Raw genomic sequence first — 27,421 nt, forward strand, 5'->3', positions numbered from 1 at the left:
CATGCAGAGAGTGCTACGTATATGGAACGAGCTGCCAGGGGAAATGGTGGAGGCTGGTACAATTACATTTAAAAGACATTTGGACAGGTACATGGATAGGAAAGATTTAGAAGGATATGGGCCAAACACAGGCAAATAGGACTAGCTCTGGTTTGAAAAATGGTTTGACATGGACAGGATGGACTAAAGGTCTGTTTCTTTGCTGTATGACTCAATGTCTTAGACCTGAGATAACTGACTTCCAACAACCACAACCATCTTCCTTTTTGTCAAGTATGGCTCCAAATGGTCAGAAGATGGGACAATGCTGATTGTTGTAAATGTATTACTTGAGCTTGATACTTGATAAGTGACCAGTCAACCTAGGTCACTTATTCAGAAGGGCACTGTAAGCAAAAACCTTTTAGCTGCTCAGCTTCAGATAATAGGCAAATAATCCTACATGAAAAAAACAGGAACCCAACTCTCTCTCCTTTCCTTGCATCACAACTTTCTTCCAATGGAGATAGCTTCCAGGGCATAGTTTACCAGCTCTCACACACCAGCATTTCTGATTATCCAAAAAAACAGTTTATTCCTTTGCACTGATTTAAAAACTCTTAAGATATTTTACAAAATTTTGTAAACTATTAATAAATTCTCCAAACATTTTATAGTGATTACAAATTGCCCTTCCTGTTTATGCTTCCAGGTCAAAGGATGTTTCAGGTGCCATAAATGGCTTGCTTTCAGTTGAAAGCCTGGAATAGTAATAAATGTGATGGTATCTTTTTTCAGTCTTTGTTGTTTTTTTTTGGTTCATTCATTAGCTTTTAGTAGCATAGAAAGTGCTAGCATTACTTATTCGTCAATAAACTTCTCTGAATGATATTAGAGAACCCAATGGGCTTTTAAGACCATGTGACCACAAGAAAAGGAACAGAAGTAGACTGTTCAGCCTCTTGAACTTGGACAACCATTCAATAGGATCATGGCTGATCTGACAATCCTCATGTTCACTTTCCTGTTCTTTTCTCATGACTCTTAATTCACTGACTGATCAAAAATCTATCAATCTCAGCTTTAAATATACACAAGGACTCTTCCCCCACAGCTGTCTGTGGCAAGGAATTCCAAAGACTCTCAACTCTCTGTGAGAAGAAATTCCTCCTCATTTCAGTTTTAAACTGACGCCTATTTATTCTGAGACTATTCTCTCTAATCTGAGACAATCCCATGAGAGAGAAACATCCTCTCAGCATTTACCCTGTCAAGCACCTTACGAATCCTTTATGCTTCAATAAGATCACCTCCGATTTTTCTAAACCCTAGTGAGCAGAGTTCAACCTGTCTGACCCTTGCTCATTTGACAATCCCTCCATACTCGAGACTATCTACCGAATTCTGAACTGCCTGTAATGAAATGAATTCTTTCTTTAACTAAAGGGTCCATACTGCTTACAGTACTCCAGATGTGGTCTCACTAGTACCTTTTTAATTACAATTTAGAAGTATCACAATTGCCACTTCTGGTGTTAATATTTAATTACAAGTTCACTTAATGAGTTGTTTTGAATCTTTCCAGAAACCCGTGATGAAATTTGCACTCATATCTCTGTATCACTTATCATTAATCTAGTAACATAATCACTGTGCTCCTGAACTTGTTTTATCAAGTTCTTTCCACATGCTATGACACATCTCTGAAACTGATGAGAGTTCAAACCGGACTTTCTGACTCAGAGGTGGAGACATGACCATTGTTGACAAGAGTCTTTGTTTAAACCAGCATCCTGACACCTGATAGATTCTTCAAAATTATTTTGTTCAGATTTGTTATGACACATCCCTGAAGCAGGTGGGACTGGAACGTGAGCCTTCTAACTCAGTGTTCAGGACACTACCACTGTGCTACAAGACACTTACTATGCAGCCATACCTTTGAACTAAAAGCCTATCCTTCTTTAGCTGTTAAGAACATGGGTATAGCATTAGGTCATTTAGCTGCTATTCCAGTTCAGTGGAATTGTGGGTGTTAAAAAGTTCTAAAGCCATCTGCACTTGCAACACAAAGCATATTTGATACCAAATCTTTTCATGGTCTTGACAACCTAACATTTGTTGATCACAAATTTTATTAATTAGACTAACATCTACTATCCTTGAACTCCACACTTTGACCATGCTTTCTGTGACATTAAAGGGTTCTTTAACTCCTCTCCTAAATGGCTTGGCTCTGATGTGTGACTTTTTGTTCGAATTACTCTCACTCAAGATGGTAGGAGCGATTCTATAACTGGCCTCATTATGTCTGGGTTGGTGGATCAAAAATAAGCCAGGGATTACTGTTAGAGTCATAAGGTCACTTACAACGGATACAGACCCTTTGGTCCAACCAGTACGCACCAAACATGTTCCCAAACTAAACTAGTCCCACCTGCCTGAGCTTAGTTCATATCCCTCCAAACCTTTCCAATTCATGAATTTACCCAAATGTCTTTTAAACATTGCAACTGTACCTGCATTCACCTACAGTTCATTCCATACGTGAACCACTGTCTGTATGTGAAAAAAATTGCCCATTTCCTTTTTAAAACTTTCTCCTCCTACCTTAAAAATATACTCCCTTATTTTGAACTTCCCATCTGAGGGAAAAGATCCTTGTCAGTCACCTTATCTATAACTATCATGATTTTATAAACTTCAATAAAGTTACTCCTCAACCTCCAACATTCCAGTGAAAAAAGTCCCAGCCTTTCCAGTCTAGTTTTATATCTCAAACTCTCCATTCCCAGCAACGTTCTGGTAAATCTTTTCTGAACCCTGTCCAGTCTGATAATATAACAGGGTGACCAGAACTGCACACAGTACTCCAGAAGAGGCCTCACCAATGTCCTGTACACCTTCAGCATGACGACCTAACTCCTATACTCGGAGGATTGAGCGAGGAAGCCAAGCAAGCTAAATACCTTCTTAACCACCATGTCTACCAGCAGCATGGGCGTGTGTGATCTAAGGTGTGGGCAGAAATGGAGGAGGTGGGGGGGGCAGGAATTGGGGATTTGATTTGTACTTCATAGTCAAATATCAAAATGCCACTCACCCAAAAGGATTATACGTGGATAATAGCCACATGGTCAAGGTTCATGAAGGAATGGTGACCGCTGGCCTGAAGTTAATAGAACATAGAACATAGAAGGATACAGCGCAGTACAGGCCCTTCGGCCCTCGATGTTGCGCCGACCGAATCCTACCTAATCTATACTAGCCCAATAACTTCCAAATGCCTATCCAATGCCCGCTTAAATGACCATAAAGAAGGTGAGTTCACCACTGATACGGGCAGGGCATTCCATGAACTCACAACCCGCTGTGTGAAGAATCTACCCCTAACATCTGTCCTATACCTACCACCCCTTAATTTAAAGCTATGTCCCCTAGTAACACCTGACTCCATTAGCGGTAAAAGGTTCTTAGTATCTACCCTATCTAAACCCCTAATCATCTTATACACTTCTATCAGATCTCCCCTAAACCTTCTCTTCTCCAATGAGAACAGCCCCAAGTGCCTCAGCCTTTCCTCATAAGATTTTCCTACCATTCCAGGCAACATCCTGGTAAACCTCCTCTGCACTCGTTCTAAAGCTTCCACATCCTTCCTATAGTATGGCGACCAAAACTGCACACAATACTCCAGATGAGGCCTCACCAGAGTCTTATACAACTGCAACATGAAAATACAACTGCAACATGATACAATGTTGAGGTATTTCTGATGGCCAGATCAGAGGTGGTTTTATTCAGTTTCTGCTCATATCTGGTGCTGCCAGTGATTACCCAGGGTGAGAAGAATTCGACTAGCTTCACTAACTCTAAAACCATTGAAATTGATGAAAAAATAAGGAAAACTGCTTTATCTCAAGTATTTTTAAACTCATTGAGGATGTGAGCATCACTGGCTTGGCTAGCATTCACTACCCATCCCCAGTTGCTTGGAGAGGAGTTCAGAGTCAATCACATTGCATAGGTCTGGAGTCATATGTAGGCCAGACTGGGTAAGGACAGCAGATTTGCTTACCTAACAAACATTAATGAACCAAATGGTTCTTTTCCCACAAGAATTAGTAATAGTTTCATCGTCATCATGAGACTCTCAATTCCTGATTTTTATTGAATTCAGTTTCTAAGGTCTCCTATGGTAGGGTTTGGTCCTCAAAATATTATCTGGATCTCTGGACTATTAGTTTAATGATAACACTACTCGGCCAACACTTGCCCTCATGTATGCATGATTTGGAGCCAGAAATATTTAAGAATTCACAAAATCTAAAACACATGTATTTGGGTTTTCGAAGAAATATTGAGAGTCCCTTATTAAAATTTAGCAATAGTTGGTCATTTACAGAGGTGACACAGTACATGTTGCTGCTTGAAGCTAGTCAGGTGATATAACAAGCTTCTTCATTTTGGCTTCTGGTAAAATGGCTTCTCATCATTGTACCATTTTATTTGATGACATCATATCAAAGACAGCACATAACCTCTGTCCCTTCTTCCTTCCTAGACCGAAGGTGGTTTACCCACACTTTGTTCTTGTTAATTTCTTGAATGCAGGTTCCCCTCACCATCTCCAGTTCCTCATTCTCTCTAATTTGCAAAAAGACCGTGTTGCTTAGTTCACAATGAGTTCTGCTGCTGAGTAATGTCTGCATTTGGGAAACTGTAGGTACTATTCTACAAGACCATGGACAGAGAAGCAGAAGTGGTCTATTTGGCCCATTAGATTTTCTCTGCCATTCAGTGAGGTCATGGCCTGATAATGTTCAAGTCCACTTTCCTGTAACCTTTGAATTAAGAATCTATCTATCTCAGCCTTGAATACACATAATGATCTAATCTTTGCAGCCCTTTGTTGTAGAGAATTCTACAGATTCAATTGCCTCTGAGTGAAAGTAAAATCCTCTTCATCTCTGTTTTAATGGCTGAACCCCTTTTCTCAGATTCATGGATTCTTTTTCTAAGATTCCTTCTGGTCCTAGTCTCTTCCACAGAGGAAATAGCCTCTCCACATCTATCTTGTCAAGAATAATATTTGTTTCAGTAAAGTATCCTTTCATTTTTCTAAACTATCTCCAGCATCTGCAGACGTCACTTTCTCTGTAACCACAATCATCCTGGTAAACATTCTCTGGACCCTCCATTTCCTGTATATCTTTTTTTACATAAGAAGACCAAAATTATTTACAGTATACTAGCTAAGGGCTGTCTGATGCTTTGTATAGTTTTAGCAAGACCTCCCTTTCTTTTATAATCCATGCTCTTTGAATTAAAGTCCAACAGTCCCTTTGCCTTCCCTATTACCTGTTGAACTTGGATGCTTCTATTCCAGTTGTCAAGCTTGTGCCCATTCACTTAACCTGTCTATATCCCTCTACAGAGTCTATCATCCTCCCCACTTGCCTTACCACATACATTTCTGTCATTTTTAAACTTGGTGATAGCACATTCACTTACCTCAAACAAGTCTTAAATATATATCATAAATAATTGTGGCCCCAGCACTCATCCTGCCATACACTACCAGTTGCAGGTTGCCATCATGAAAATGCCCCTTCTATCCCAACTCTTTGTATTTCATTAGTTCGCAAATCCTCCATCCATACAACACCATATGCCATGTTGTTTTCTCTTAATCAAAGATCTTACTAAGTACTTTCTCAAGTACCTTTTGGAAATTCAAGTACATTACATCTGCTGATTTTTTTTAACCTAATCTGTTTGTTGCTTCCTCAAAAAATTCTAATAAATTTGCCAGGCATGAAATTTCCTCTTCATGAAGGCTTGTGGGCTCTACTTGATTATATTATGTATTTATAAATGTTTTGTCATTACATCGTCCATAACAGATTGTAACGTTTTCCCATGTCATGGATCACAAAGTGTATCCAAGAGGTTTTTCAGATTCGGTTAAATGTAGTTAAGAGAAGACTTGACAACAGCCATTTGCTTAAACATGAACACTTATGAAGTAATAACAAAAAAAAGAAAAAGTGAGGGAAAATAACAATAAGTCTCACACCGTCTGCCCTTCGAGGACCCCTCAATCGATGGCTGGCCTTGAGGCTTAGGTACATTCGCAGCACTGTTCGCGATTCCAGCCTAAGGTGAAGTCCAATGATTTGGAACAAAACTTTCTCTCTCTTATACAGTGTAACAAACAGCAAGTAGAGAAAACCAAATGGATTGTGCTGTCTTCAGCATGTACAGGAATGCCCATCACAGGACTTATTCAAGATCATACAGCTGTCAAATACCATCAACCATTTTAGCCCATCCTATGCATCCCGATGACAACTATGAAGCTAACTGGCCAATATCTTTCTGTAATTTTGTCTCCCACCTTTTTTTGAGTAAAAGTGTTACATTAGCAGTTTTCCAATCCTTTGCAACTTTTCTACAATGTAGGGATTCCTGGAAGATTACTATCAGTGCATCCATTATCTCCATAGCTAGTTCTTTTAATAACTAATGATGTGTCCCATCAGGTCAAGGAGACTTATCATTCTTCAACCCTGTTAGTTTCTTTAGTGATATTGATTGCTTTCATTTCCTTCCCTCTCTGACTCCTTCAACGTTGGGTATTTTTGGAATGTTATTTGTTTCTTCTATTCGAAAGACCGGTGTAAAATATTTATTCCACACCCCTGGTATTTCTGAGTCTCCCATTATTGCTTCATGTTTGACAATTCACTTTGGGATTTGGGGATCACTAGCTGGGCTGTTGTTTATTGCCCAGCCCTAGTTGCCCATGAGAAGGAGATAGTGAGCTGGCTTCTTGAATTGCTGTGCATTTTCTTCAAACTTTTATCGAAAATGTAGTTATTTATATACTACTTACTTGGTTACTCACTAAAAAATATTTTCTCTTTTTTATTATTTTTTTTGGTCATTTTCTGTTGGTTTTTAAAACTTCTGCAATCCTTTGGTTTACCACTCATTCTGGCCACATTGTAAATTTTCCTTTCAGTTTGATGCTGTCCTTAACTTCCTTGGGTAACCATGGTTGGGTTAACCCTTCCTCGAATCCTTCTTCCTCACTGGGATATATGTTTCTTGGTGAGTCATTAATGTTTTTTTCTTAAATGCCTAGCAATGTTTGTGAATCTGTCTTTTTTGCCAAAATCCTTTTGCAGTCAGCTCCAACCAACTCTGCCTTCATTCCTTTGTAAGTGTCCTGATTCAAGTTGAGCACAATTATTTCCAGCCCAGGTTTCCGACATTAAAACTGAATGCTAAATTCAACAATGTTATGGCACTGTTTCTGAGGGGAACTTTTCACCTGAGGCCATTACTTTACCTGCCTCATTACACATTACCAGATCCAAAATATCCTGAAACTAGATGAATCCACAATATACTGTTCTAGGAATCTATCCTGAATAGACTGTATGAATTCCTCTTTGTGACTAACACTGCTAATTTTACTACAACCCACTTGGGAAAGTGTAGTAGTTCTCAAGCTCCATAACTCTTGAGGTTGACACAAAAATCAATGATTTACTCCCTCAAAATATGCAAAGTCCTCTACTTACCTGTCTGATGGAATCAATTAACAGAAAACACTGCCCCCATGTTTCTGTATTAAACAAGCATTGCTATTGATTACAAATACATAAATTCGAATCATAAGTAAACAGTTATGTACTATCAACAAATGGCTCTACTAACTGAAATTCTAATCACTTATTAAATCTACAACACACACAAACAGACAAGACAAAATATAATGGTTTTATGGGTAGAGGGAAAGTAAGTGTGGAATCACAGTTCAATAGCACCAGCCCACAGCTTTTGACTTGATTTGATTTATTGTATAGTCACATGTACCCAAGTACAGTGAAAGGTTTGTTTTGTGAGCAGTACAAGGTTATGGCTGCACAGGAGGTGCACAAAGCAAGATAAACATTATTTGAAGTTAGAGAGGTCCATTCAGCAGCCTAATAGCAGCAGGGAAGAAGCTGTTCTTGAACCTGTTGGTGCATGTGTTCAAGCTTCTGTATCTTCTTCCTGACGGAAGAGAGTATTACTGGGATGGGAGGGGTGTGTGATGATGTTGGCAGCCTCTCCATGGCAACGAGAAGTATAAATAGAGTCCATGGATGGGAATTTGGCTTCTGTGATGGCCTGAGCTGTGCTTTTCACTGAAGTGTTCATTTTAGCTTGCCAGGATTTTCTGTTCTTTATTCTCCTTAGAGTAGGTTCCTTCACCTCTTCCCAGGAGATCCAAATCAATTAGTAAACTAATTGCAAAATCTCTTAGTTCCTGGTTAAAGGCACAATTACAGCAATTGATTGGAGAAAATGACTGGCCTTAGGCAGAGACAGAGAGATGCAAGCTGCTCTTCCAGAAGTCTGGAAGCTTCTCACTGTGTTGTTCACTCCAACTAGCTGTTCAGTTGCTCAGGAACCAATCAGCGAGTTGATGTCAGGCTGATGACCTTTGATACCAACAACTGGTCACAACTGCCCAAACCAATCAGTTGCGTGTTGCTGGCCGAATTTCACTCTGTATGCATCCTAGTGCTGAGCCAGTTACAAACAGCTCCCCCGACTGTCTGAAGAAAGCAGCTATGTAAACCGTTACACACAATCAGTTTCATTAACTTGTTTTTCATTGTGCAGCAATTCCTGTCACAATCCTTGGTTTTGACACAATCCTTTCTCCATTTCATTGACGATCAAAAATACAAAAATACAACCTTTACAATAATCTACCGAAAACTGAAGTCAGCCATAATTAATGTACAGCCTTTTTTTTGCATGGCCTCATTATTATGTGATTTATACTCTGTCCCACAACAATCAGATAATTCCACCAGTGTCTTCTTCCCCTTGTTATTTCGTACCTGTATCTATATGGATTCTACATCAGCTGATTGAAGTGCATTTCTGCCTGATGTATGTGTTCCATCACATCCACCCTGTCACCCTATCCCTTCTCCCAGTCCTTTCAAATACTCCTGAATATTTAGTAGTCGAGAGTGTAGTGCTAGAAAAGTACAGCAGGTCAGGCAGCATGCGAAGAGCAGGAGAATCGACATTTCAGGCATAAGCCCTTCATCAGGAAATCTGAAGCTTTGATTGCCTTGTAACCGTATCTCCTTAATAACGTTAAGACCAATGTTTGTGTAATTAATTCATTTATTTTGTTCTGAATATTACCAGCATTTAAATAAACAACCATTACTTTCACCGTTTTACCATTTTTGACTCCATTTGTTGCTTTTTTAAAGTTTGTACTCTCTGTGCCCTCCTGTCCCACTCTGAGTATCATTAGCTAAGTAACTGCCCTGCGTGGCTGCCATATCCTTCTGTTTTGTAAATGTATGTGCCTCTCCTCTCCAGAGCTCTTCCCTGCTCTATTCAATTAATGCCCTCATTTCAGCCCTAATTATTTGTTTAATCAGGACATTGGTCCCAGCACCAGAACCGCTCTCTTCTAACCCAGAACTAGTACTCATGCCCCATGAACTGAAACCCATTCTTCCCACACCAATCTTTAAGTAATGTATTTAACTTCTTCAGTTGATGTACCCAATGCTTGTTTTCCTTTATTTCAGCTAGTCATCTTGAGCTGATTACCTTGATGTTTCTGCTTTCTAATATAGCTCCTCACTGTTTACTGCAACACAGTCTTTGGCTGTCCTGCCCATTATTGCATACAGCAGTATCTAACCCCTCATTATACTGTTCACGATCACAACTGCACTCCCATTTCCTCAGGGATAAGATCTCTGACAGCTGCTGATCACGATGTGTCTGGTTGTTCTCTTGTCCCAGCAGTGCCACTGGGAGTGGTGGCCAATGTTGGTATTGCAGGCAGTCCCTGAAGATGAGCAACACAGAGCCCTGACTTCCCCGAGTCTCACTGGGACACAGTGCAGGCTTCCAGCATTGTGCATTTGTGTGGGGAGAGGGAAAAATCAAAAGGATTGGAAGGAGGGGAAACATAGGGTAATGAAAATGAATAAGGGAGATGCAGAGGAACATGGAGTATCTGACCAGAAGGCAGCAGCCCCTTTGTAACCCCAATAGGCTAGCCAAGGGTTTGATGAATTTTGTTGGGTGGGCACTTCACGTTGGCTTCTCAGTCCTGAATAAAAGCTAAGCAATAACTTGAGGAGATTTTTAAGAGGGCATTATTTAGCCATACCCAGGCCTCCACTGGCCTATGACTGAATGGGCTGCCTGTCACATCTTCAATTGCAAGTTGCGATAAAATCCTCTTTATGTCCGCTTTTCATGTTGCTCCCGAGTATTAGTTATATTCGATATTGCCTAGCAATAAGGGTGGGGCCTCTTCCAAGATGTTCAGATGGGTCACTCAGAACAGTTCTAGGGTTGCTAGGGTGGTGTGGTGGCTCAGTAGTTATCACTGTTACTTCACAGCACTAGGGACATGGGTTTGATTCCCATCTTGTTCAACTGTCTGTGTGGAGTTTGCTCATTCTCCCTGTGTCTGCATAGGTTCCCTCCCACAATCTAAAGATGTGCAGATTAGGTGAATTGACCATGCTAAATTGTCTATAGGTTAGATGCAGTAGTCAGGGGTAAATATCGGGAAATGGATCTGGGTGGGTTACTCTTTGGAGGGTCGGTATGGACTTGTTGGGCCAAATGGCCTGTTACCACACTATAGGTAATCTAATTAACGAGTAGTCAATTTTAGTCGGTTGAAAGCAATCCTGGGAGAAGGTTTCTAGTTTTGGGGTCCCAGTCTGCCAGGTACTTCAGAGTTGGAGGAAGAGGCTTCATTGTTAAAAGGTGCTGCTGCAGCAGGCTCCTAGCCGTTAAGACACAGAAGAAGTCTGGGAGCCAAGATGTAAACCTAAGTGTTGTGGTTTGGACACAGGAGAAGCTCTGGGAGCTGTAGGGAGGGTCAGAGAACAGTTCAGTGCAGCTGGCAGAGGGGGTGAAGGAAGCCTACCCAAAGTATTGGCTTAGAGAAAAGTCAGGACAATCCCAGCTTGGTAAAGCTAGCTGTCTGTGATAAGCTGAAATTGTACCTGTGACTCGCTGTGGTTTGCAATTTCCAAACACTAGGGAGCACAGATGAGATTAGGCAAGAAAACAACAAGAACATGAGCAATTGTTGAGACAGTCCACAATGGAGCAACCTTTAGTAAAGTCCTGCAGCCCAGTCTTTAACAGCTAAGAATTGTAATCCTTTGTAATGTTCTAATGAGATCTGGTGACTGACAGTGTCAGGTACATTTGGGCAGTTGTGGGATTGGCCTTGATTGTATTTGTTATTTGATGTGCTTTGTTGGGAATTCACAATATGGTGTCTGTGACCCATGTTTACTTCAGGCTATTGTAGATTACTGTCTAAACTTTGTCGAGTCAAATGTACTATTGTTTGTTCAGAACTGTGAAATATTCTGGCTTTATTTTCTTGGAAGTGTCTGGAATTTCATACGTTGTTAAATAAACAAAAACAAAAAGCCACAGGTCCCTTACCAGGTGATAACGTAAATTTGTTAGCAAAGATTTTGCTCATAAATTGAAGTTCAACCTCAAGTCTCCAAAAGTCATTTTCATTGCACTGCTTTCAAATAATCACTTAAACATTTACAAACAGGAGGGAAATGCTCAGTTGGTTAATGATTGATGTGCCAGTTTTGTTTGGGTCAAAATCTGCACAATTTGTGTCTCTGCTCTGTCAACACAGTTCTGTCTGCATGGATGGCAGACTTCTGATAAGTAAGTTGCTTCAATGTGCTTATAACTGATATGAAAGAATAACTTGTGTGCTTATCAAGAATGAGCAGAAATTAAAACTGTCGGAGAAGTTGTTAATGACTTTGTTGTAGATAAACAGGAAAAAAAAGTTACATTGATAGTGAGAATTTTATGACTTCGTTCCATTTCAAGGCACACTGAAGAACGTAGGCAAAAGTGAGGACTGCAGATGCTGGAGATCAGAGTCAAGACTAGCGTGGTGTTGGAAAAGCACAACAGATCAGGCAGCATTCGAGGAGCAGGAAGATCGACATTTTGGGCAAAAGCCCTGAAACGTCGATTTTCCTGCTTCTCGGATGCTGCCTGACCGGCTGTGCTTTTCCATCTTGACAATGAAGAACGTCTCTAGCAATCAGAGTCCACTTGCCAGTGAAACAGCACTCTCTTATGGGATACAATGTTGTTTTCCCTTTGAACTTGCATTCTTGCACGGTGTTCTTGTTGGTGCAGCATTCACAATGAGTTGGACGGAGTCAATGCTGGGAGATGCTTCCCCTCATAGGACAGTCTAGGTTAGAGGACATAGTGTCAGAATAAAGGGACACCAATTTAAGACTAAGATGAGGAGGGAATTCTGCTCACAGAGGATTGTGAGTCTTTGAAATTCCTTGTCTTAGAAAGCTGTGGGTGTACAGTCATAGAATTCCTACAGTGTTGGAACAAGCCAATTAGCCCAATAAGTCCACAGTGAGCCTCCAAAGAGTAACCCACCCAGGCCCATTCCCCCACCCTATCACCGTACATTTCCCCTGACTAATGCACCTCACACACCCCTGAACACTATGTGCAATTTAGCATGGCCAATTCTCTTGATTTGCACATCTTTGGACTTTGGGAGGAAACCGGAGCATCTGGAGGAAACACACACAGTCACCCGAGGCTAGAATCGAACCTGGGTCCCTGGTGTTGTGAGGCAACAGTGCTAACCACTGAGCAACTGTGCTGCCCTATTTGTCCTTATGTATATTTAAGGCTGAGATAGATTTTTGATCAACAAAGGAAGCAAAGTGCAGTGATTGTGACAAGGTCAGCCAGATGGACCTGATGGAATATGAGTTCCCCGATTGGGGCTGTTAACCTGATTTAATCAGGGAGTCCAGGCTGACAGTTATAAACAGGAGTGTCAGAGGCTCTGTTCACTCTGAGAGCTGGATCTGAGAGAACTGGATCAGTGTCAAGTAATATGCATTGTAAATAAAAGGTGACTTGGTGAGGGGATACCAGCTTCTGTGGAGTTAATTCATAAGGGTGACAGGGAGAGTGGACATGAAGAATGTCAGGTCATCCATGAAACTGTTGAATGGTGAAGCAAGCTCAAGAGGCTGAACAGCCTACTCCTGATCCTACTTCTTATTGTCTTAGAAAATAACAAGCTTCAATAGGTAGAAAATAACAAGCTTCAATAGGGTGGAACAATGGTCCAGTGTTTAGCACTGAGTGTACCCCTGGGTGTACCCATTTCCTCCTGTAGTTCAAAGATGTGCAGTTTAAATGGATTGGCCATGCTAAATTGCTCAGAGTGTCCAGGGACGTGTAGGCTAGGTGGCCTAGCTATGGGAAATGTAAAGTTACAGACATAGGGTACAGACTCGATGGGCCAAACAGACTCTTTCTACACTGTAGAGATTTTGTGATTCAAAATAAGTCTCTTTTTCAGTGATACTGAAGTGATTTTGTTGTGTAGTTGCTGCTGTAAAAGATGGCAATGCAACAATCGCTTAATTCCAACAAGATCAATGTAGTAACAGCCAAATATTGGTTAAAGTGAAAATATTGACAAGGGTGATATTTCTGAATAGCCCTTGTGACAGTAGAAAAAGGACATCACTTTGTTTTGAGTGTCATCTTCAGTGACGTGCTCCAAGTATTTTCTTGTTGTACATTTGATTCACAGACAAAATATGCTGCCGACTGAGCTACAAGTGACCAGGGAAGGTAAACATTTAATTAAGTATACAGAACAAAATGTACACTGAATTATACAAGGGAACAACAGTTGTGGAAATATCACACTTACAAAGCAAATACTTCTGTAGTCCAAGAAAACTTTTTTTAAAAAGTGCATCAAGCTTTGTTCAAATTTGCAACATGATTAAATAATAACACAATGTGTCTCAAAGAAAATAATATCTCTTCCAGTTATGTTTGAAGCATTTAACAATACATAAATTAATTGGTTCACAGATGCCAGAAAGATGAGGGGATGTTAATTGTGCAACAAACAGATATGCTTTTACTATGCTTGCCCCTTCTGTGCTGATAATGTTTTTGGCAGCTAGTTTTCCTTTCTCATGTCTCTTGTTCTTGGATTGAGCCAACACCTTATCCTTCATTTATAAAATATTCAATCTCCCCAATGTCTGGAGAGTCGATAAATTACTAGCGCTTCTTCTAGATAGCAACACATGGAATAACATATATAATTACACAGAAACAGGCCATTTGGTGCAACAGTTCTTTGTGGCCTACACACACTTGGTTCCTTCCAACTGCTGTCCTAACTGCAATTTCCAGCATCCCTGCGGAATAAGATATCGACCTTGGAGATCTGTATGCTTATACCCCACAGACAGAGAGAGCCCCATAAAAGCAATAAAGGAATTCTGTCAAATATTAGCAATAACAAGTGATTAAATACTTTCTTGTTAAACTGAAACTTAAGAACATTCAGACTGCAGCAAAGGGAGACATCACATTCAACTTCAGATTTCCTACTTTGGATTCTTGCATGGTCTTGAATGTTGGGCCCACCTTAGCTGGATGCTTTCGATGGGACACTCTCTGGGCACCCCTTTGTGGGGCAGGGGCACAGTCAGTGGGACATTCTCCATGTGGCAGTCTACGTGGGGCACTCTCTGTTAGGTGGTTCACATGTGGAATGAACTTCCTGAGGAAATAGATGCAGGTACAATTACAATGTTTAAAAGACATTTGGATAGGTACATGGATAGGACAGATTTGGAGGAATTTGGGCCTGGAGCAGGCAGGTGAGATTAGTTTATTTTGGGATTGCGTTCAGCATGGACTGGTTGGGCCAAAAGGTCTGTTTCCATGCTGTATGACTCATTGACTCACTTTGGGGTACATTGTATGGGATATTTTCTGTGGGAATCTATGGTGGGATACCCTTTTGGGATATTCCCCGAAAGGTATTTTCTATGGAGTATTCTCTGTGGAACACTGTCTGTGAGCTATTGTCTATAGGATTTCAGGACAGGGGAGTGATTTTGGGTGACATGGCCTGTGCTGTGGGTGGAGCCAATATTTCTGGGGTGCAAGGAACAGGAAGTGGGCCATTTTGGAATTCTTCAGGTCAGAGGTCTAACTCTCAACATACTTGCTTTATGATATCTTTCAAGTAAATCTTAAAATAGTTGGCACCAGTGGTATAATCAGTGACTGAACTGAATGTGTTTTATATATTTTAAAATGTTCTAATGTATATGATTAACAAGCTACCTTAGTTTTCCTTCCTTTTAAAGTCACACCCTACCATGCTCTCTGTCTTGTGGTTCTATAATCAGTCAATAAGATACAAGGAATATTGTAGCTCTTCCAGTTCCTCCTCCACTCTTCTTGACACCTCCCTTCAACGGTTCAGGAATTACTGCTGTTTTGACAAAGTGGCAAATGCTAGAAAATTCCCACTTTCCCGACTGTCACCATCAAACACTTTGTCATATTTTCTTCGAAAGGAACTCCTTTCATACAAAGCCTTTACCAGTCAATTGACCTGCCAAGGAGACAAAAAAAAACTCTCCTCATCTAGCCAGCCTCATCTAGAAGGGAGGCTTTCGAGAAGTCACTGTGGGCTGTTTCGCTTGAAGTGATCACCGATTTCTGTTATGCTTGAGAGCTTATTGTCTCCTTGAGGTTTTTCATTTAACAGTTCATCTCCTTCACACAACAGAGTCAGGGTTGGCTTTATTGGTTCTGCGGATGACTCCAGCATCCGTCCTTGTTGGATGAATGCAGCGCTAATGAAAAGCTTGCTACTGGAGGAGCTGTACGAGACGTTAGATTCCTTTCTCTTCAGCCATGCCCTGACAAATGTTCTGAACCCTTGCCCCACAAAAATGTAAAGCAGGGGGTCAAAGCAGCTGTTGGCCACTGCCAGGCATAGCGTAGCCACCACTGACTTGCGGAGAATGTTTTCCAGTTCACAGTCAGTGTGGTGATGGACCAGGTAATACAAATGCACTGTCCTTTGCATGTGGTAGGGAAGGAAACAGATAAAAAACACACACAGAACCAGCACGATCATGGCTATGTCCCTCTTGATTCGTCTTGACTGCCAACTAACCCCCATTAAGTATTTTATCATCAAAGAGTAGCAGATGAGAATGATGGTAAAGGGAATAAGGAATCCAACAGTCAGTGCAAAATAGTTCATCCTAGCAATGCGAGTCCAGCTCTTGGCGATCACAGGCTCAAAACACTTGATTTTGCCATTGTGAGCTTCGCTCCCTGACAACAGGAAGGGTGCTGCAGCTACACCCACGAAGAGCCAGATTATAACACATGCTATGACGCACCGGCGGAAAGTGAAAATTCTTTGATGCCTCATGTGATGGACTGTGGACAAAAAACGAGATATGCTCAAGCAAGTCAGGAAAAATATACTGCAATACATGCTGACGTAGAAAGTGTAGGTGGACACTCGACACAGGAAATCCCTGAATGGCCAGTCTCCTTCTCTTAGATAATAGACAATCCTCAGGGGAAGACTGAGCACAAAGAGGAGGTCAGCGATAGCGAGGTTCATCAGGTAGACTGTGCTGGAATTCTTACTCTTCGCAATGCGGTAGAACACAAACAGAGCCAGCATGTTTGACAGCAACCCAACGACGAATACACCGCTGTACACAATGGAGTAGACCATGTATTTATAACCATGATTTTCTGGACATGCAGTTCCATTCATAGTCATGTTTGTGATTGTAGAGTTCTCATGCAGGACTCCGTTTGTCGTCATCATCTTTCTGTTGAGAACATCAACAATTCTTTGATTATTTACCAGCAATATGCAAGTTACTACTTATATTCAGCCTCTTGAGTCAACTTGTTATGGCTCCAAGGTACTCTCCAGAGGATTGATCACCTTCTTGAGGTCACACTTCTCGTGCACTACTGAGGAAGGTGCTGCCCTCTCAGAAGTCTTATCCTTGGGTTGAGGTGTTCTACGACTTGCCCATTGCTGTAGCTGTATGGCTGCATCTTAACTTCTACACTGTACCGGTATGGCTAACAGCTAAGGATGATGGGAAAAGTGGCCCACTTCACAGGAACAGTAGCCACCTGTGCAAGGCAGTGTCAGATCCTGTTGATTAAACAGGCATCTGGTGATAACGTCTGCTCAAATTTTGTGGTTATCAAGATGACTAAGTTAAAGATAGAAAAGAGGACAATGGAACAGATGCATGTCATCTATGTGACCCTTGGGTAGATGAACCCAGAGTCATGAGGATCCTGAGCAGGGATATGTGCTGGAAGGTTGAAGAAAGCAATAAAAGTAAAGACATTAAAGACATTGAAAGCAATAACCTAGGAACAACCATTGCAGAAGCAGGACCCTGAGCTCATTGAAGAAGGACATAGCTAGCTAAGTGGCTAAAGCCTGGTCAGCTGCTCCCCACCAGTATAGGTAATAACTAAGCCTCTGGCAGCTTTGTGTTGTAACCTGATCCAATTTTAAGTTGTGGTGTTATACTGAATGAACGATAAATAAAGAAATAGATTGGAGTAACAGGACAGGCTGTAATCATTGTGACCACTGGTGTTGGTCCAGAGATGACAATGAACCACACTGCCCTCTCATGTGGGTGTGTAATGTCTTCACATTGCTACCTTGAAAAAAAGAGTGGGGGGAGTTCTGCCAATATTTATCCAACAAGCACTGACACTAAATCAGATTATCCGTCCATTGTCATGTTTGTGGGAACTTGCTGTATGAAAATTGGCTGCCTGGTTTTCTACATGACAACAGTGATTACACTTCAAAAGATACTGCTTTGGATGTGCGGCACTTTGGGACATCCTGTAAGATGTAACATCTCACCTTTCTCTATGTTATACGAGAAAGAATGACCTATGTTTTACATTGTGGCTTCTGAGATCACCCATGCAGATTAATCAATTACCTTTAATTGAAAGAATAATGTTGGACACAACATAGTGAGGAAGATAAATACTGGGAATGGAATTATTCATATTGATGGCATTCAGTATCATGACTAAACAAGAGGCAATCATAAAGAATTACAAATTCAAAGCGTCTTTCACTCAACCTAAGAACAGCATACCCTACTGCTTCATGCATTGTAAAAAACATATTTCCCAATTCTTCAGTAGACGTCACTGAGTGCATCGATATGTAATTACTGAGTGCATCGATGTGTAATTACTGAGTGCATTGATATGTAATTAGATTAGATTAGATTACTTACAGTGTGGAAACAGGCCCTTCGGCCCAACAAGTCCACACCGACCCACCGAAGCGCAACCCACCCAAACCCCAACATATACCCCTTACCTAACACTACGGGCAATTTAGCATGGCCAATTCACCTGACCCGCACATCTTTGGAATGTGGGAGGAAACCGGAGCACCCGGAGGAAACCCACGCAGACACGGGGAGAACGTGCAAATTACTGAGTGCCTCGATATGCATCTGTTATATGTTAAAAAGAAGTGATTGAGAGAATATTCAAACCCTCTGGGACCTTGCATGCATCTATAAAAAATGACTCTAATTTTTATTGATGCACTACAGAAAGCATGCCATCTGGACACATCACAGCTTGGTATGCCACCTGCTCTGCCCAGGACCACAAGAAATTATAGAGATTTGTAAATGCAGTCCAGTCCATCACACAAACCAACCTTCCCTCCATTAACTCCATCTACACTTCCCGCTGCCTCAGGAAGGCAACCAACATCATCAGGACCCCTCCCACCCCGGTTATACTCTCTTCCACCCTCTTCTGTCAGGCAGAATATCCAAACGTTTGAAAACATACAAAAAGATTCAAGAAGAGCTTCTTCCCATTGTCATCAGACTTGAGCATACCCCTTATATATTCGAGTTGAGCTTTCTCTGTAGCTATAATGCTATATTCTGCATTCTGTTCTACTGCCCTGATGTATTTACGTAAGGCATGGTTTGTCTGGGTATCATGAAAACATATTTTCATGAAACCCAGACGTGTAACAATAATAAATCAAGTCAAATCAAATGTCTGGCAGACAGGAACCTTCCATCTCATTAATAGAAGGTCGATCAGACCCAGACCTGGGGAGAAAGCGAGGACTGCAAGTGCTGGAAATCAGAGTCGAGGGTGTGGCGCTGGAAAAGCACAACAGGTCAGGCAGCATCGAGGAGCCGGAGAGTTAACGTTTCAGGTTTAAGCCCTTCATCAGGAATGAGGCTGTGGGCCAGTAGGGGCCTTCCCATTTATCTCTCAGACCCCTTGGCCCACAAGCCTCATTCCTGATGAAGGGCTTATGCCCGAAATGTCAATTCTCCTATTCCTTGGCTGCTGTCTTACCTGCTGTGCTTTTCCAGCACCACACTCTTGACTCTGATCTTTTGGATGAGAGCAAAATACTGCAAATGTTGGACATCTGTATCCAGCAGAGAGAATGCTGGAGAAATTCAGCAGGTTTGGCATCATCTGTGGAGAGAAAGAGGTAATATTGTGAGTCTGGTATGACTCTTCAAAACCAAGGAACAGTCATACCAGATTTGAAACATGAACTCTTTCCTTCCACAGATTCTGCCAGACTTGTTGAATTTGTCAGCATTCTTTGTGTTTGGTCCAGATCTATTCCACTTCCTGGTTCCAGGATGGAAAATGTGCCTAATTACTTACTCCAACTGTGGGAGAAACATTAGGGCTAAATAAAGATATGCGAGAGAAGAGGCACTCCAAATAGTGAGGGATTGGAAACAGTCTATTGTTTTTGTTCATTCACATGATGAGGTCATCGCTGGCAGTCTAATATTTATTGCCCATTCCTAATTGCCCAGAGACAGCATGGTGGCACAGTGGTTAGCACTGCTGCCTCACAGCGCCAGGTACCCGGGTTCAATTCCCGTCTCAGGCGACTGTCTGAGGAGTTTGCACATTCTCCCCGTGTCTGCGTGGGTTTCCTTCAGGTTCTCCAGTTTCCTCCCACAGTCACAAAGATGTGCAGGTTAGGTGATTTGGCCATGCAAAATTGCCCGCAGTGTTAGATTAAGGGGTAAATGTTGAGGAATGGGTCTGGGTGCGTTACTCTTCAGAGGATTGGTGTGGACTTGTTGGGCCAAAAGGCCTGTTTCCACACTGTAAGTAATCTAATTGTAACTGGTTCTAACTGTAAGTAAGAACCAATCACATTGCTGTAGGTGTGGAGTCACAAGTAAGTCAGACCAGGTAAGGATGTCCTTCCTTAAAGGACATCAGTGAACCAGATGGGTTTTTCCAATCATCGGCAATCATGGTCATCATTAGACTCTTAAATTCCAGAGCTGAAAATGTGTTACTGGAAAAGGGCAGCAGGTCAGGCAGCATCCAAGGAGCAGGAGAATTGACGTTTCGGGCATAATCCTTCTTCAGGAATGAGGAGAGTGTGCCAAGCAGACTAAGATAAAAGGTAGGGAGGACGGACTTGAGGGAGGGGCGTTGGAAATGCGATAGGTGGAAGGAGGTTAAGGTGAGGGTGATAGGCCAAAGTGGGGGTGGGGGCAGAGAGGTCAGGAAGAAGATTGCAGGTTAGGAAGGTGGTGCTGAGTTTGAGGGTTGGGACTGAGACAAGGTGGGGGGAGGAGAAATGAGGAAACTGGAGAAATCTGAGTTCATCCCTTGTGGTTGGAGGGTTCCTGGGCGAAAAATGAGGTGCTCTTCCTCCAGCTGTCTTGTTGCTATGGTCTGGTGATGGAGGAGTCCAAGGACCTGCATGTCCAAGGACCCAACCCCCGAACTCAGCACCACCTTCCTAACCTGCAATCTTCTTCCTGACCTCTCCGCGCCCACCCCCACTCCAGCCTATCACCCTCACCTTAACCTCCTTCTACCTATCACATTTCCAACACCCCTCCCCCAAGTCCCTCCTCCCTACCTTTTACCTTAGCCTCCTTGGCACACTTTCCTCATTCCTGAAGAAGGGCTCATGCCCGAAACGTTGATTCTTCTGCACCTTGGATGCTGCCTGACCTGCTGCGCTTTTCCAGCAACACATTTTCAGCTCTGATCTCCAGCATCTGCAGTCCTCACTTTCTCTTAAATTCCAGACCCTTATTGAATTCAAATTCCATCATCCCCGATGGCAGGATTTGTTCACAGGTCCCCTGTATGTTAACTGGGGTTTCTGGATAAACAGTCCGGCAATAATACCACTTGGCTGTAGAGTTCCAGTCAAAGCAGATTTAAATAAGAAGAAAAGAAGGCAGGGAAGGGAGCAAAAGGACAAGGAATGGTAATTGGAATTAAAAAGAAGGGAAATAGAAATAAGAAAGCTGGATCCAGAGATTCAAAAGAGAGAGAAAGAAAATGAATTTAAGCCTGGAGTGACAAAAGGAGACCTCAAAGCAGGGAGGGCACTGAGGGGAATCATCCAATTCATAAAATCCAGGAGGGAAATAATTAAGTTTGTACAGGCACCATCAAACTTTGAGGAAAGGGATGTAGCAGCATTCTTCCTTTTATTTCAGAAAATTGTGAAAAATGTGAAGTGGTCAAAGGTAAATGAAACAATGTCCAGGCAGAGAAATCAATGTTTTGTTTGAAACAAGGAATAAAATATTTGAATCTGAAGCCCTAACTGAGGAACGTGGAATGCATAATCCTACCGTGAAAAAAGGTCAACAAATATTTGTCCAGTTTTAAGAATGGGAAATAACTGCTCAGTATCTGATAGCTGACTTATCTTTACCATCAAGTTTACATTTTGATTGCGCTGCTCAGGAAGTGGTAATTTTGTTGAACATCCAGAAGAACAAAGAAGTGCAGGGAGCCTCCTTGCAATTAAATGTTCTGGAGCTACACAGAAAACAGGCTGTAGTAGACCTGGTATTGTATAGTAAAATGGAGGAAAAAACTTAGAATGAAGGTTCCCTTTAGGTGGTAATGACTATGATGTGATTTAATCTTACATTCAGTTTTTTGGGAGGAAAGAATGGGTCCAAGGCTATTGTAAATAATTAAAGAGAGGGAATTCTAAAAGCTCTAAGGTGCAGAGGCTCTGGGTGACTTCATGCATCACAAAAGGTTTGAAAGACTGCATCTGGAATAATCTGCATAGTATTAGTCACCTTATTTGAGGAAGGAGGTAAATACATTGGAAACATTTCAGAAAGCATTTATCAGACTAATACCTGGAATAAAAGGTGGTCTTATGAGACTGAGTAGACAAAATAAAATCTAAAGAAGGGTCACTGAACCCGAAACATTAACTCTGCTTTCTCATCACTGATGCTGCCAGACCTGCTGCGTTTAGCCAGCAAGTTCTGATTTTGTTTTGTACTGGCTAGACTTGTACTTGCTTGAGTTTAGAGGAGTAAAGTACAATTTGATTGAATCATATGAGGTTCAGGGCGGGGGGGGGGGGGGGTCACTGTTTAAAACAGAAATGAGGCAATTTCCTTTCTCTCTCAGAGTCTCTCATGAGCCATTAGAACTCTTTTCCCGGAAAAGGTTGTTGATGCAGAGCCCTTGAATATTTTTAAGGTTGAGGTTAAATTCTTTTTAAGCAAGGGGTTTAAAGGTGTAGTGGACAATGAAGGTTACCTCAGAATACAACGGGATCTTGTTCAGGTGGGCCAATGAGCTGAGGAGTGAGAGATGGAGTTTAATTTAGATAAATGCGAGGCGAAAAACAAACCTTAGCCGGACTTATACACTTAATAGTAAGGTCCTAGGAAGTGCTGCTGAACAAAGGGACTTTGGAGTGCATGTTCATAGTTCATTGAACACAGAATCACAGGTAGATAGGATAGTGAAGAAGATGTTTGGTATGCTTTCCTTTATTGGTCAGAGTATTGAGTACAGGAGTTGAGAGGTCATGTTGCAGCTGTAGAGGAAGTTGGTTAGACCACTTTTGGAATATTGCGTGCAATTTTGGTGTCTTTCCTGTTGGATGGATGTTGTGAAACTTGTAAGGTTTCAGAAAATGCTTACAAGGATGTTGCCAGGGTTGGAGGATTTGAGCTATAGGGAGAGGTTAAACAGACTGGGGCTGTTTTCCCTGGAGCATTGGAGGATGAGGGGTGACCTTATAGAGATTTATAAAATTATGAGGGGCATAGATGGGGTAAATAGGCAGTCTTTTCCCTGAGGTCGGGGAGTCCAGAACTAGAGAGCATAGGTTTAGGGTGAGCGGGGAAAGATATAAAAGGGACGTAAGGGACAACGTTTTCATGCAGAGAGTAATGTGTGTATGGAATGAGCAACCAGAGGAAGTGGGGGTGGCTGGTCGAATTGCAGCATTTAAAAGGCATCTGGATGGATATATGAATAGGAAGGGTTTAGAGGGATATGGGCCAAGTGCTGGCAGGTGGGAGTAGATTAGCTTTGGATATCTGGTCGGCATGGACGGGTTGGACCAGAGGGTTTGTTTCTGTGCTGTACATCTCTCTGACTCTATGACTCTAGCTGGTTCCAGGGACTGAATTGCCTATTCCCGCTCTAATTTCCTGATTTGGAAAAAGTTAACATTGAAATTGAATCATCAGTAGTACAGAGCTGAAAATGTGTTTCTGGAAAAGTGCAGCAGGTCAGGCAGCATCCAAGGAACAGGAAATTCGACGTCTCGGACATAAGCCCCTCATCAGTAGTATAATCTGAGCCATAATAGCTCAGTGAGTTTACAAGGAAATCTCCTCCGCATTCTTTTGCCAACTACCATAAGTCTACATTACCACGAGGACGAATTAATTGGCCATTTTCACCTTCCTGTTTGTGGGAGTTTGCTGTACAGAAGTTCATCTGCCGAGGTTCCTAAAATGTGGCAGTGACTCTACTTCAAATCAGCTGATTAATTGGAATGATTTGGAGATGCCAGTGGTGGACTGGGGTGGACAAAGTTAAAGATCACACAACATCAGGTTACAGTCAAACAGGTTTATTTGGAAGCACTAGCTTTTGGAGCACAACATCTTCATCATCTAGTGTGGAATATATGATCTTATACGCCACAACCACCTGATCTTATTCGCCACAACCAAAAGCTAATGCTTCCAAATACACCTGCTGGACTGTAACCTGGTGTTGTGTGATTTTTAAAAATAATTGTAAAATGGTTATAGAGATCTTAAAATCATGAAAAGTGCTCTTCATGCAGGTTCTCTAGCCCTATATAATACTGCAACCAGGAGAGTTGTTAGCAATTAGAGACATGGAGCTATACAGCATGGAAACAGACCTTTTAGTCCAACTCATCCATGCTAACTGGATATCCCAAATTAATCAAATCTAATCTAATTGCCACCATTTGGCCCGTATCCCTCCAAACCCTTCCTATTCATATACCCATCCAGATGCCTTTTAAATGCTGTAATTGTGACAGCCTCCACCACTTCCTCTGGCAGCTCATTCTGTACACTCACCACCCTCTGCGTGAAAATGTTGTCCCTTAGGTCCCCTTTTATATCTTTCCCCTCTCACTTTCAACCTTTGCACTGTTGTTTCGGACTCCCTTACCATTTGGAAAACACCGTGCCTATTTTCCCTATCCATGCCCCTCATGATTGTATAAACCTCTATAAGGTCACCGCTCTGCCTCCGATACTCCAGGGAAAGAAGTCCCAGCCAAGTCAACCTCTCCCTATCGCTCAAACCCTCCAACACCAGGAACATTCTTGCAAAATATTTTTCTGAACCCTTACAAGTTTAACAACATCTTTGCTACAGCAGGAACACCAGAACTGAGCGCAGTTTTCCACAAGTGGCCTAAATAATGTCCTGTACAGTACTCAATGCACTGACCAATAAAGGCAAGTGTACCAAATGCCTTCTTCAGTACCATGTCTACTTGTGACTCCAGCTTTATAGGTGGCATGTTAATTAAGCCTTATCCTCTGGTTCGAGTATGGCAAGATTATAAGAATCTGAAATCATTTTAAAACCCATATGTCTATATGTATTACATCTAAATATTGAACTCAAACCTGTAATGCGGGAAACATTTGAAACTGCCTGCAACTAATCTGCTGCAATCGCATTAATTAGCAATGTCAGCCTATTTCAGCTTGAGAAGGTCACAGTGAACTGTTTTCTTGAACCACTGCAAATGTGTGTTGCAGCTTCATTCTGAGTACAGGAGGATTCTAGCACGTTGGCTTCGAGCAACAGTGAAGGAACAGCGATATAATTCCAGATGTGTATGACTTGGAGACAGTGATCTTCCCAAGTTTCCTGGTCCTTGCAGGTAGAGGCCACAGTTTTGGGAGGTTCTGAAGCAGGCTACATCCTGAACCTACATCTTGATTTTACCAGGACGCAGGAATGAGACACTCCATATCTTACTCAGACTTCCCTTTGGCAAACAGCCAACAGGCTCCCAATGAACCAAGTCTGGCATCATCTTAACCACAGATCTCTTGATTCAACCTGCTTTAGACCACCTCCTAGTCCTTTCAGCTCTTCTCCTCACCATTTTCGGTCTGTTGATCAGACCTCTCAATGTAAAGCATCAACAGCATGGACAAAGTCGCAAGTCACGTGACACCAGGTTGGAGTCCGACAAGTTTATTACCTGATGAAGGAGCAGCGCTCTGAAAGCTTGTGATTTCAAATAAACCTGTTGCGATTATAACCTGGTGATGTGTGACTTCTGACTTTCAACACCAGCATCTCCACATCAACAATGTGATCTAAACTCAGGGACTGCTAATGTTGAGCCTGGAACAACATTAAGCAGCACGCAAAGCTATTTAAATGGAAGCTTATCCTTCACAAAATTAGGCTAACCATTATCTCAATGAAAATGGACAGTACATTATGACAACATACCTGACAACACCAGCTAGTCATCTATTATTCATATTGTGATTTCAACACCAATGTAAAATTGAGTAAAGGACATTCCAGAATGTTGAGACATATTGAGTTTAGGAAATACTGTAAAGTTAATTTGAACAGCGACACAATAGACTGTTTCTAATGATGGGAAATGTGAGACACTGATTTGAAATAAATTAGCAAACAAATCAAAGGAGGGATGTGGAGTTTTTTGGATAGTGTATTGTTATAATCTAGAAGATGTTGTCTGAAAGGATAGCGGAAACAAATACATTAGCAACAAACGAGACAGCCTTAGAAAATATTTGAAAAAGCAAAATTTTCAGGGCCTTTGGAAGTAAACTGGAGAAAATTGGATAAACCTTTCAAAGAGTTAGCACAATTATGATGGGCCAAATGTTCTCCTTCAACGCAATAAAATTAATTAATTCTGAAATTTGTGACAGCCACCTGACATTCGAACAAATTAGTCTGTAATCTATGTCTAAAATTAAGATGTTAAGAGTTCAAAAGAGAAGCATACTTAGCATTATGACATTTTCAACACAGTATAAAAGTCATCACTCACATTTCGATTCACTTGAAGACTATATGTTGGACAGCTACTGACTGTCATCTACTCTCTTGCGCGAACTTGATTACAGCACTACTTCCACCCCAGCACTCTTGAGCTGCTATTTATCTGAGTAAGAGCAGTGTGGTCAACAGTTCAGTCCCACCCACACAGCTTCAACAACACACAGCAACTGTTTCCAGGGGACACTGTATCAGCATTGCCATATGTAACAGGGAACCAGAACAGAAACAAAGTAGTGAATATGTAAACATAAGATTAACACCCGGACATATGAAAATTCAGTTTCATGCAAGAAGCTCAAACTGATCAATGTCCGGTGCTAACCAGACAGGTTGGTTTTTTGATCAATGGTGTCACTTTGGAGCTAATCCTGTAGATATCACACGGGGGAATAAAATACTGCTTAATTTTGACTAAAATACACCTGCTAAATTTTAAAAAGGGGGTTCCAAATCAGATAGTCACTGAAGAAAATTTCACAACAGTTGTAAAGAAAGAATGCTTGCTTTACACAGGCATTTTAAGCTTTGTTTTGTTCTCTTTACCCTAATAAGGAAGATTTGATGTCAACTAATCTTTTGGCTTTCCTGTTTGCAGTTCAAGTTCTGCTTTCTAATTTCCCTGTGTCTTTCTTTCTTGCCTTTCATCCAGCGTAGGCCTTGAGTTTTTGATATGTGAAGCGAGTGGATTTTTGATTTAAGTGTTGGCCATGGCTCAGTGAATTGTTGGCTCAAACAGGACATGAGCACAGAAATCCGAGCTGTTGCACCACACATTCCATCCCCCCACCACCGTCACCCCACCACCTACCACCATCCCCCAGTGTGACGAAAGGAGCATTGTGCTGTCAGAGGCTCTGTCTACAAATAATGCAATAAACACATACAAAAATTCCCAAGACTTTTTCTGACAAAGGGAGTGGGGGATTTTCCCTCTTCACTATTTACCTCTGAGTCAATACAATTAAAAATCAGATTGTGTGCTCATTACCAAACACGCATGTTTATGGGATCCTGATTAGCACAAATTAACAGCAGTATTTCAAACCTATAACAGTGACTA

General features: G+C 41.6%; 1 protein-coding gene across 1 annotated transcript; it reads right to left on the bottom strand.

Annotated features, from left to right (window-relative positions):
• Positions 1 to 13,704: 13,704 nt before the first annotated feature.
• LOC132821785 (cysteinyl leukotriene receptor 1-like) lies at positions 13,705 to 26,440 on the bottom strand. Its single transcript, XM_060834565.1, has 2 exons — positions 26,351 to 26,440; positions 13,705 to 16,763 (listed from the first exon to the last, which is right to left on the bottom strand). The coding sequence occupies exon 2, from the start codon at positions 16,757 to 16,759 to the stop codon at positions 15,584 to 15,586; it is 1,176 nt and encodes a 391-aa protein (XP_060690548.1). The 5' UTR covers positions 16,760 to 16,763; positions 26,351 to 26,440; the 3' UTR covers positions 13,705 to 15,583.
• Positions 26,441 to 27,421: the final 981 nt, after the last annotated feature.

The sequence above is a fragment of the Hemiscyllium ocellatum genome, chromosome 13, assembly GCF_020745735.1.
Source record: "Hemiscyllium ocellatum isolate sHemOce1 chromosome 13, sHemOce1.pat.X.cur, whole genome shotgun sequence".
In the NCBI taxonomy this organism is placed as follows: Eukaryota; Metazoa; Chordata; class Chondrichthyes; order Orectolobiformes; family Hemiscylliidae; genus Hemiscyllium; species Hemiscyllium ocellatum.

Excerpts from the sequence above, each read along its gene's own strand:
- LOC132821785 (XM_060834565.1), bottom strand. The coding sequence starts at position 16,759 with ATGATGACGACAAACGGAGTCCTGCATGAGAACTCTACAATCACAAAC.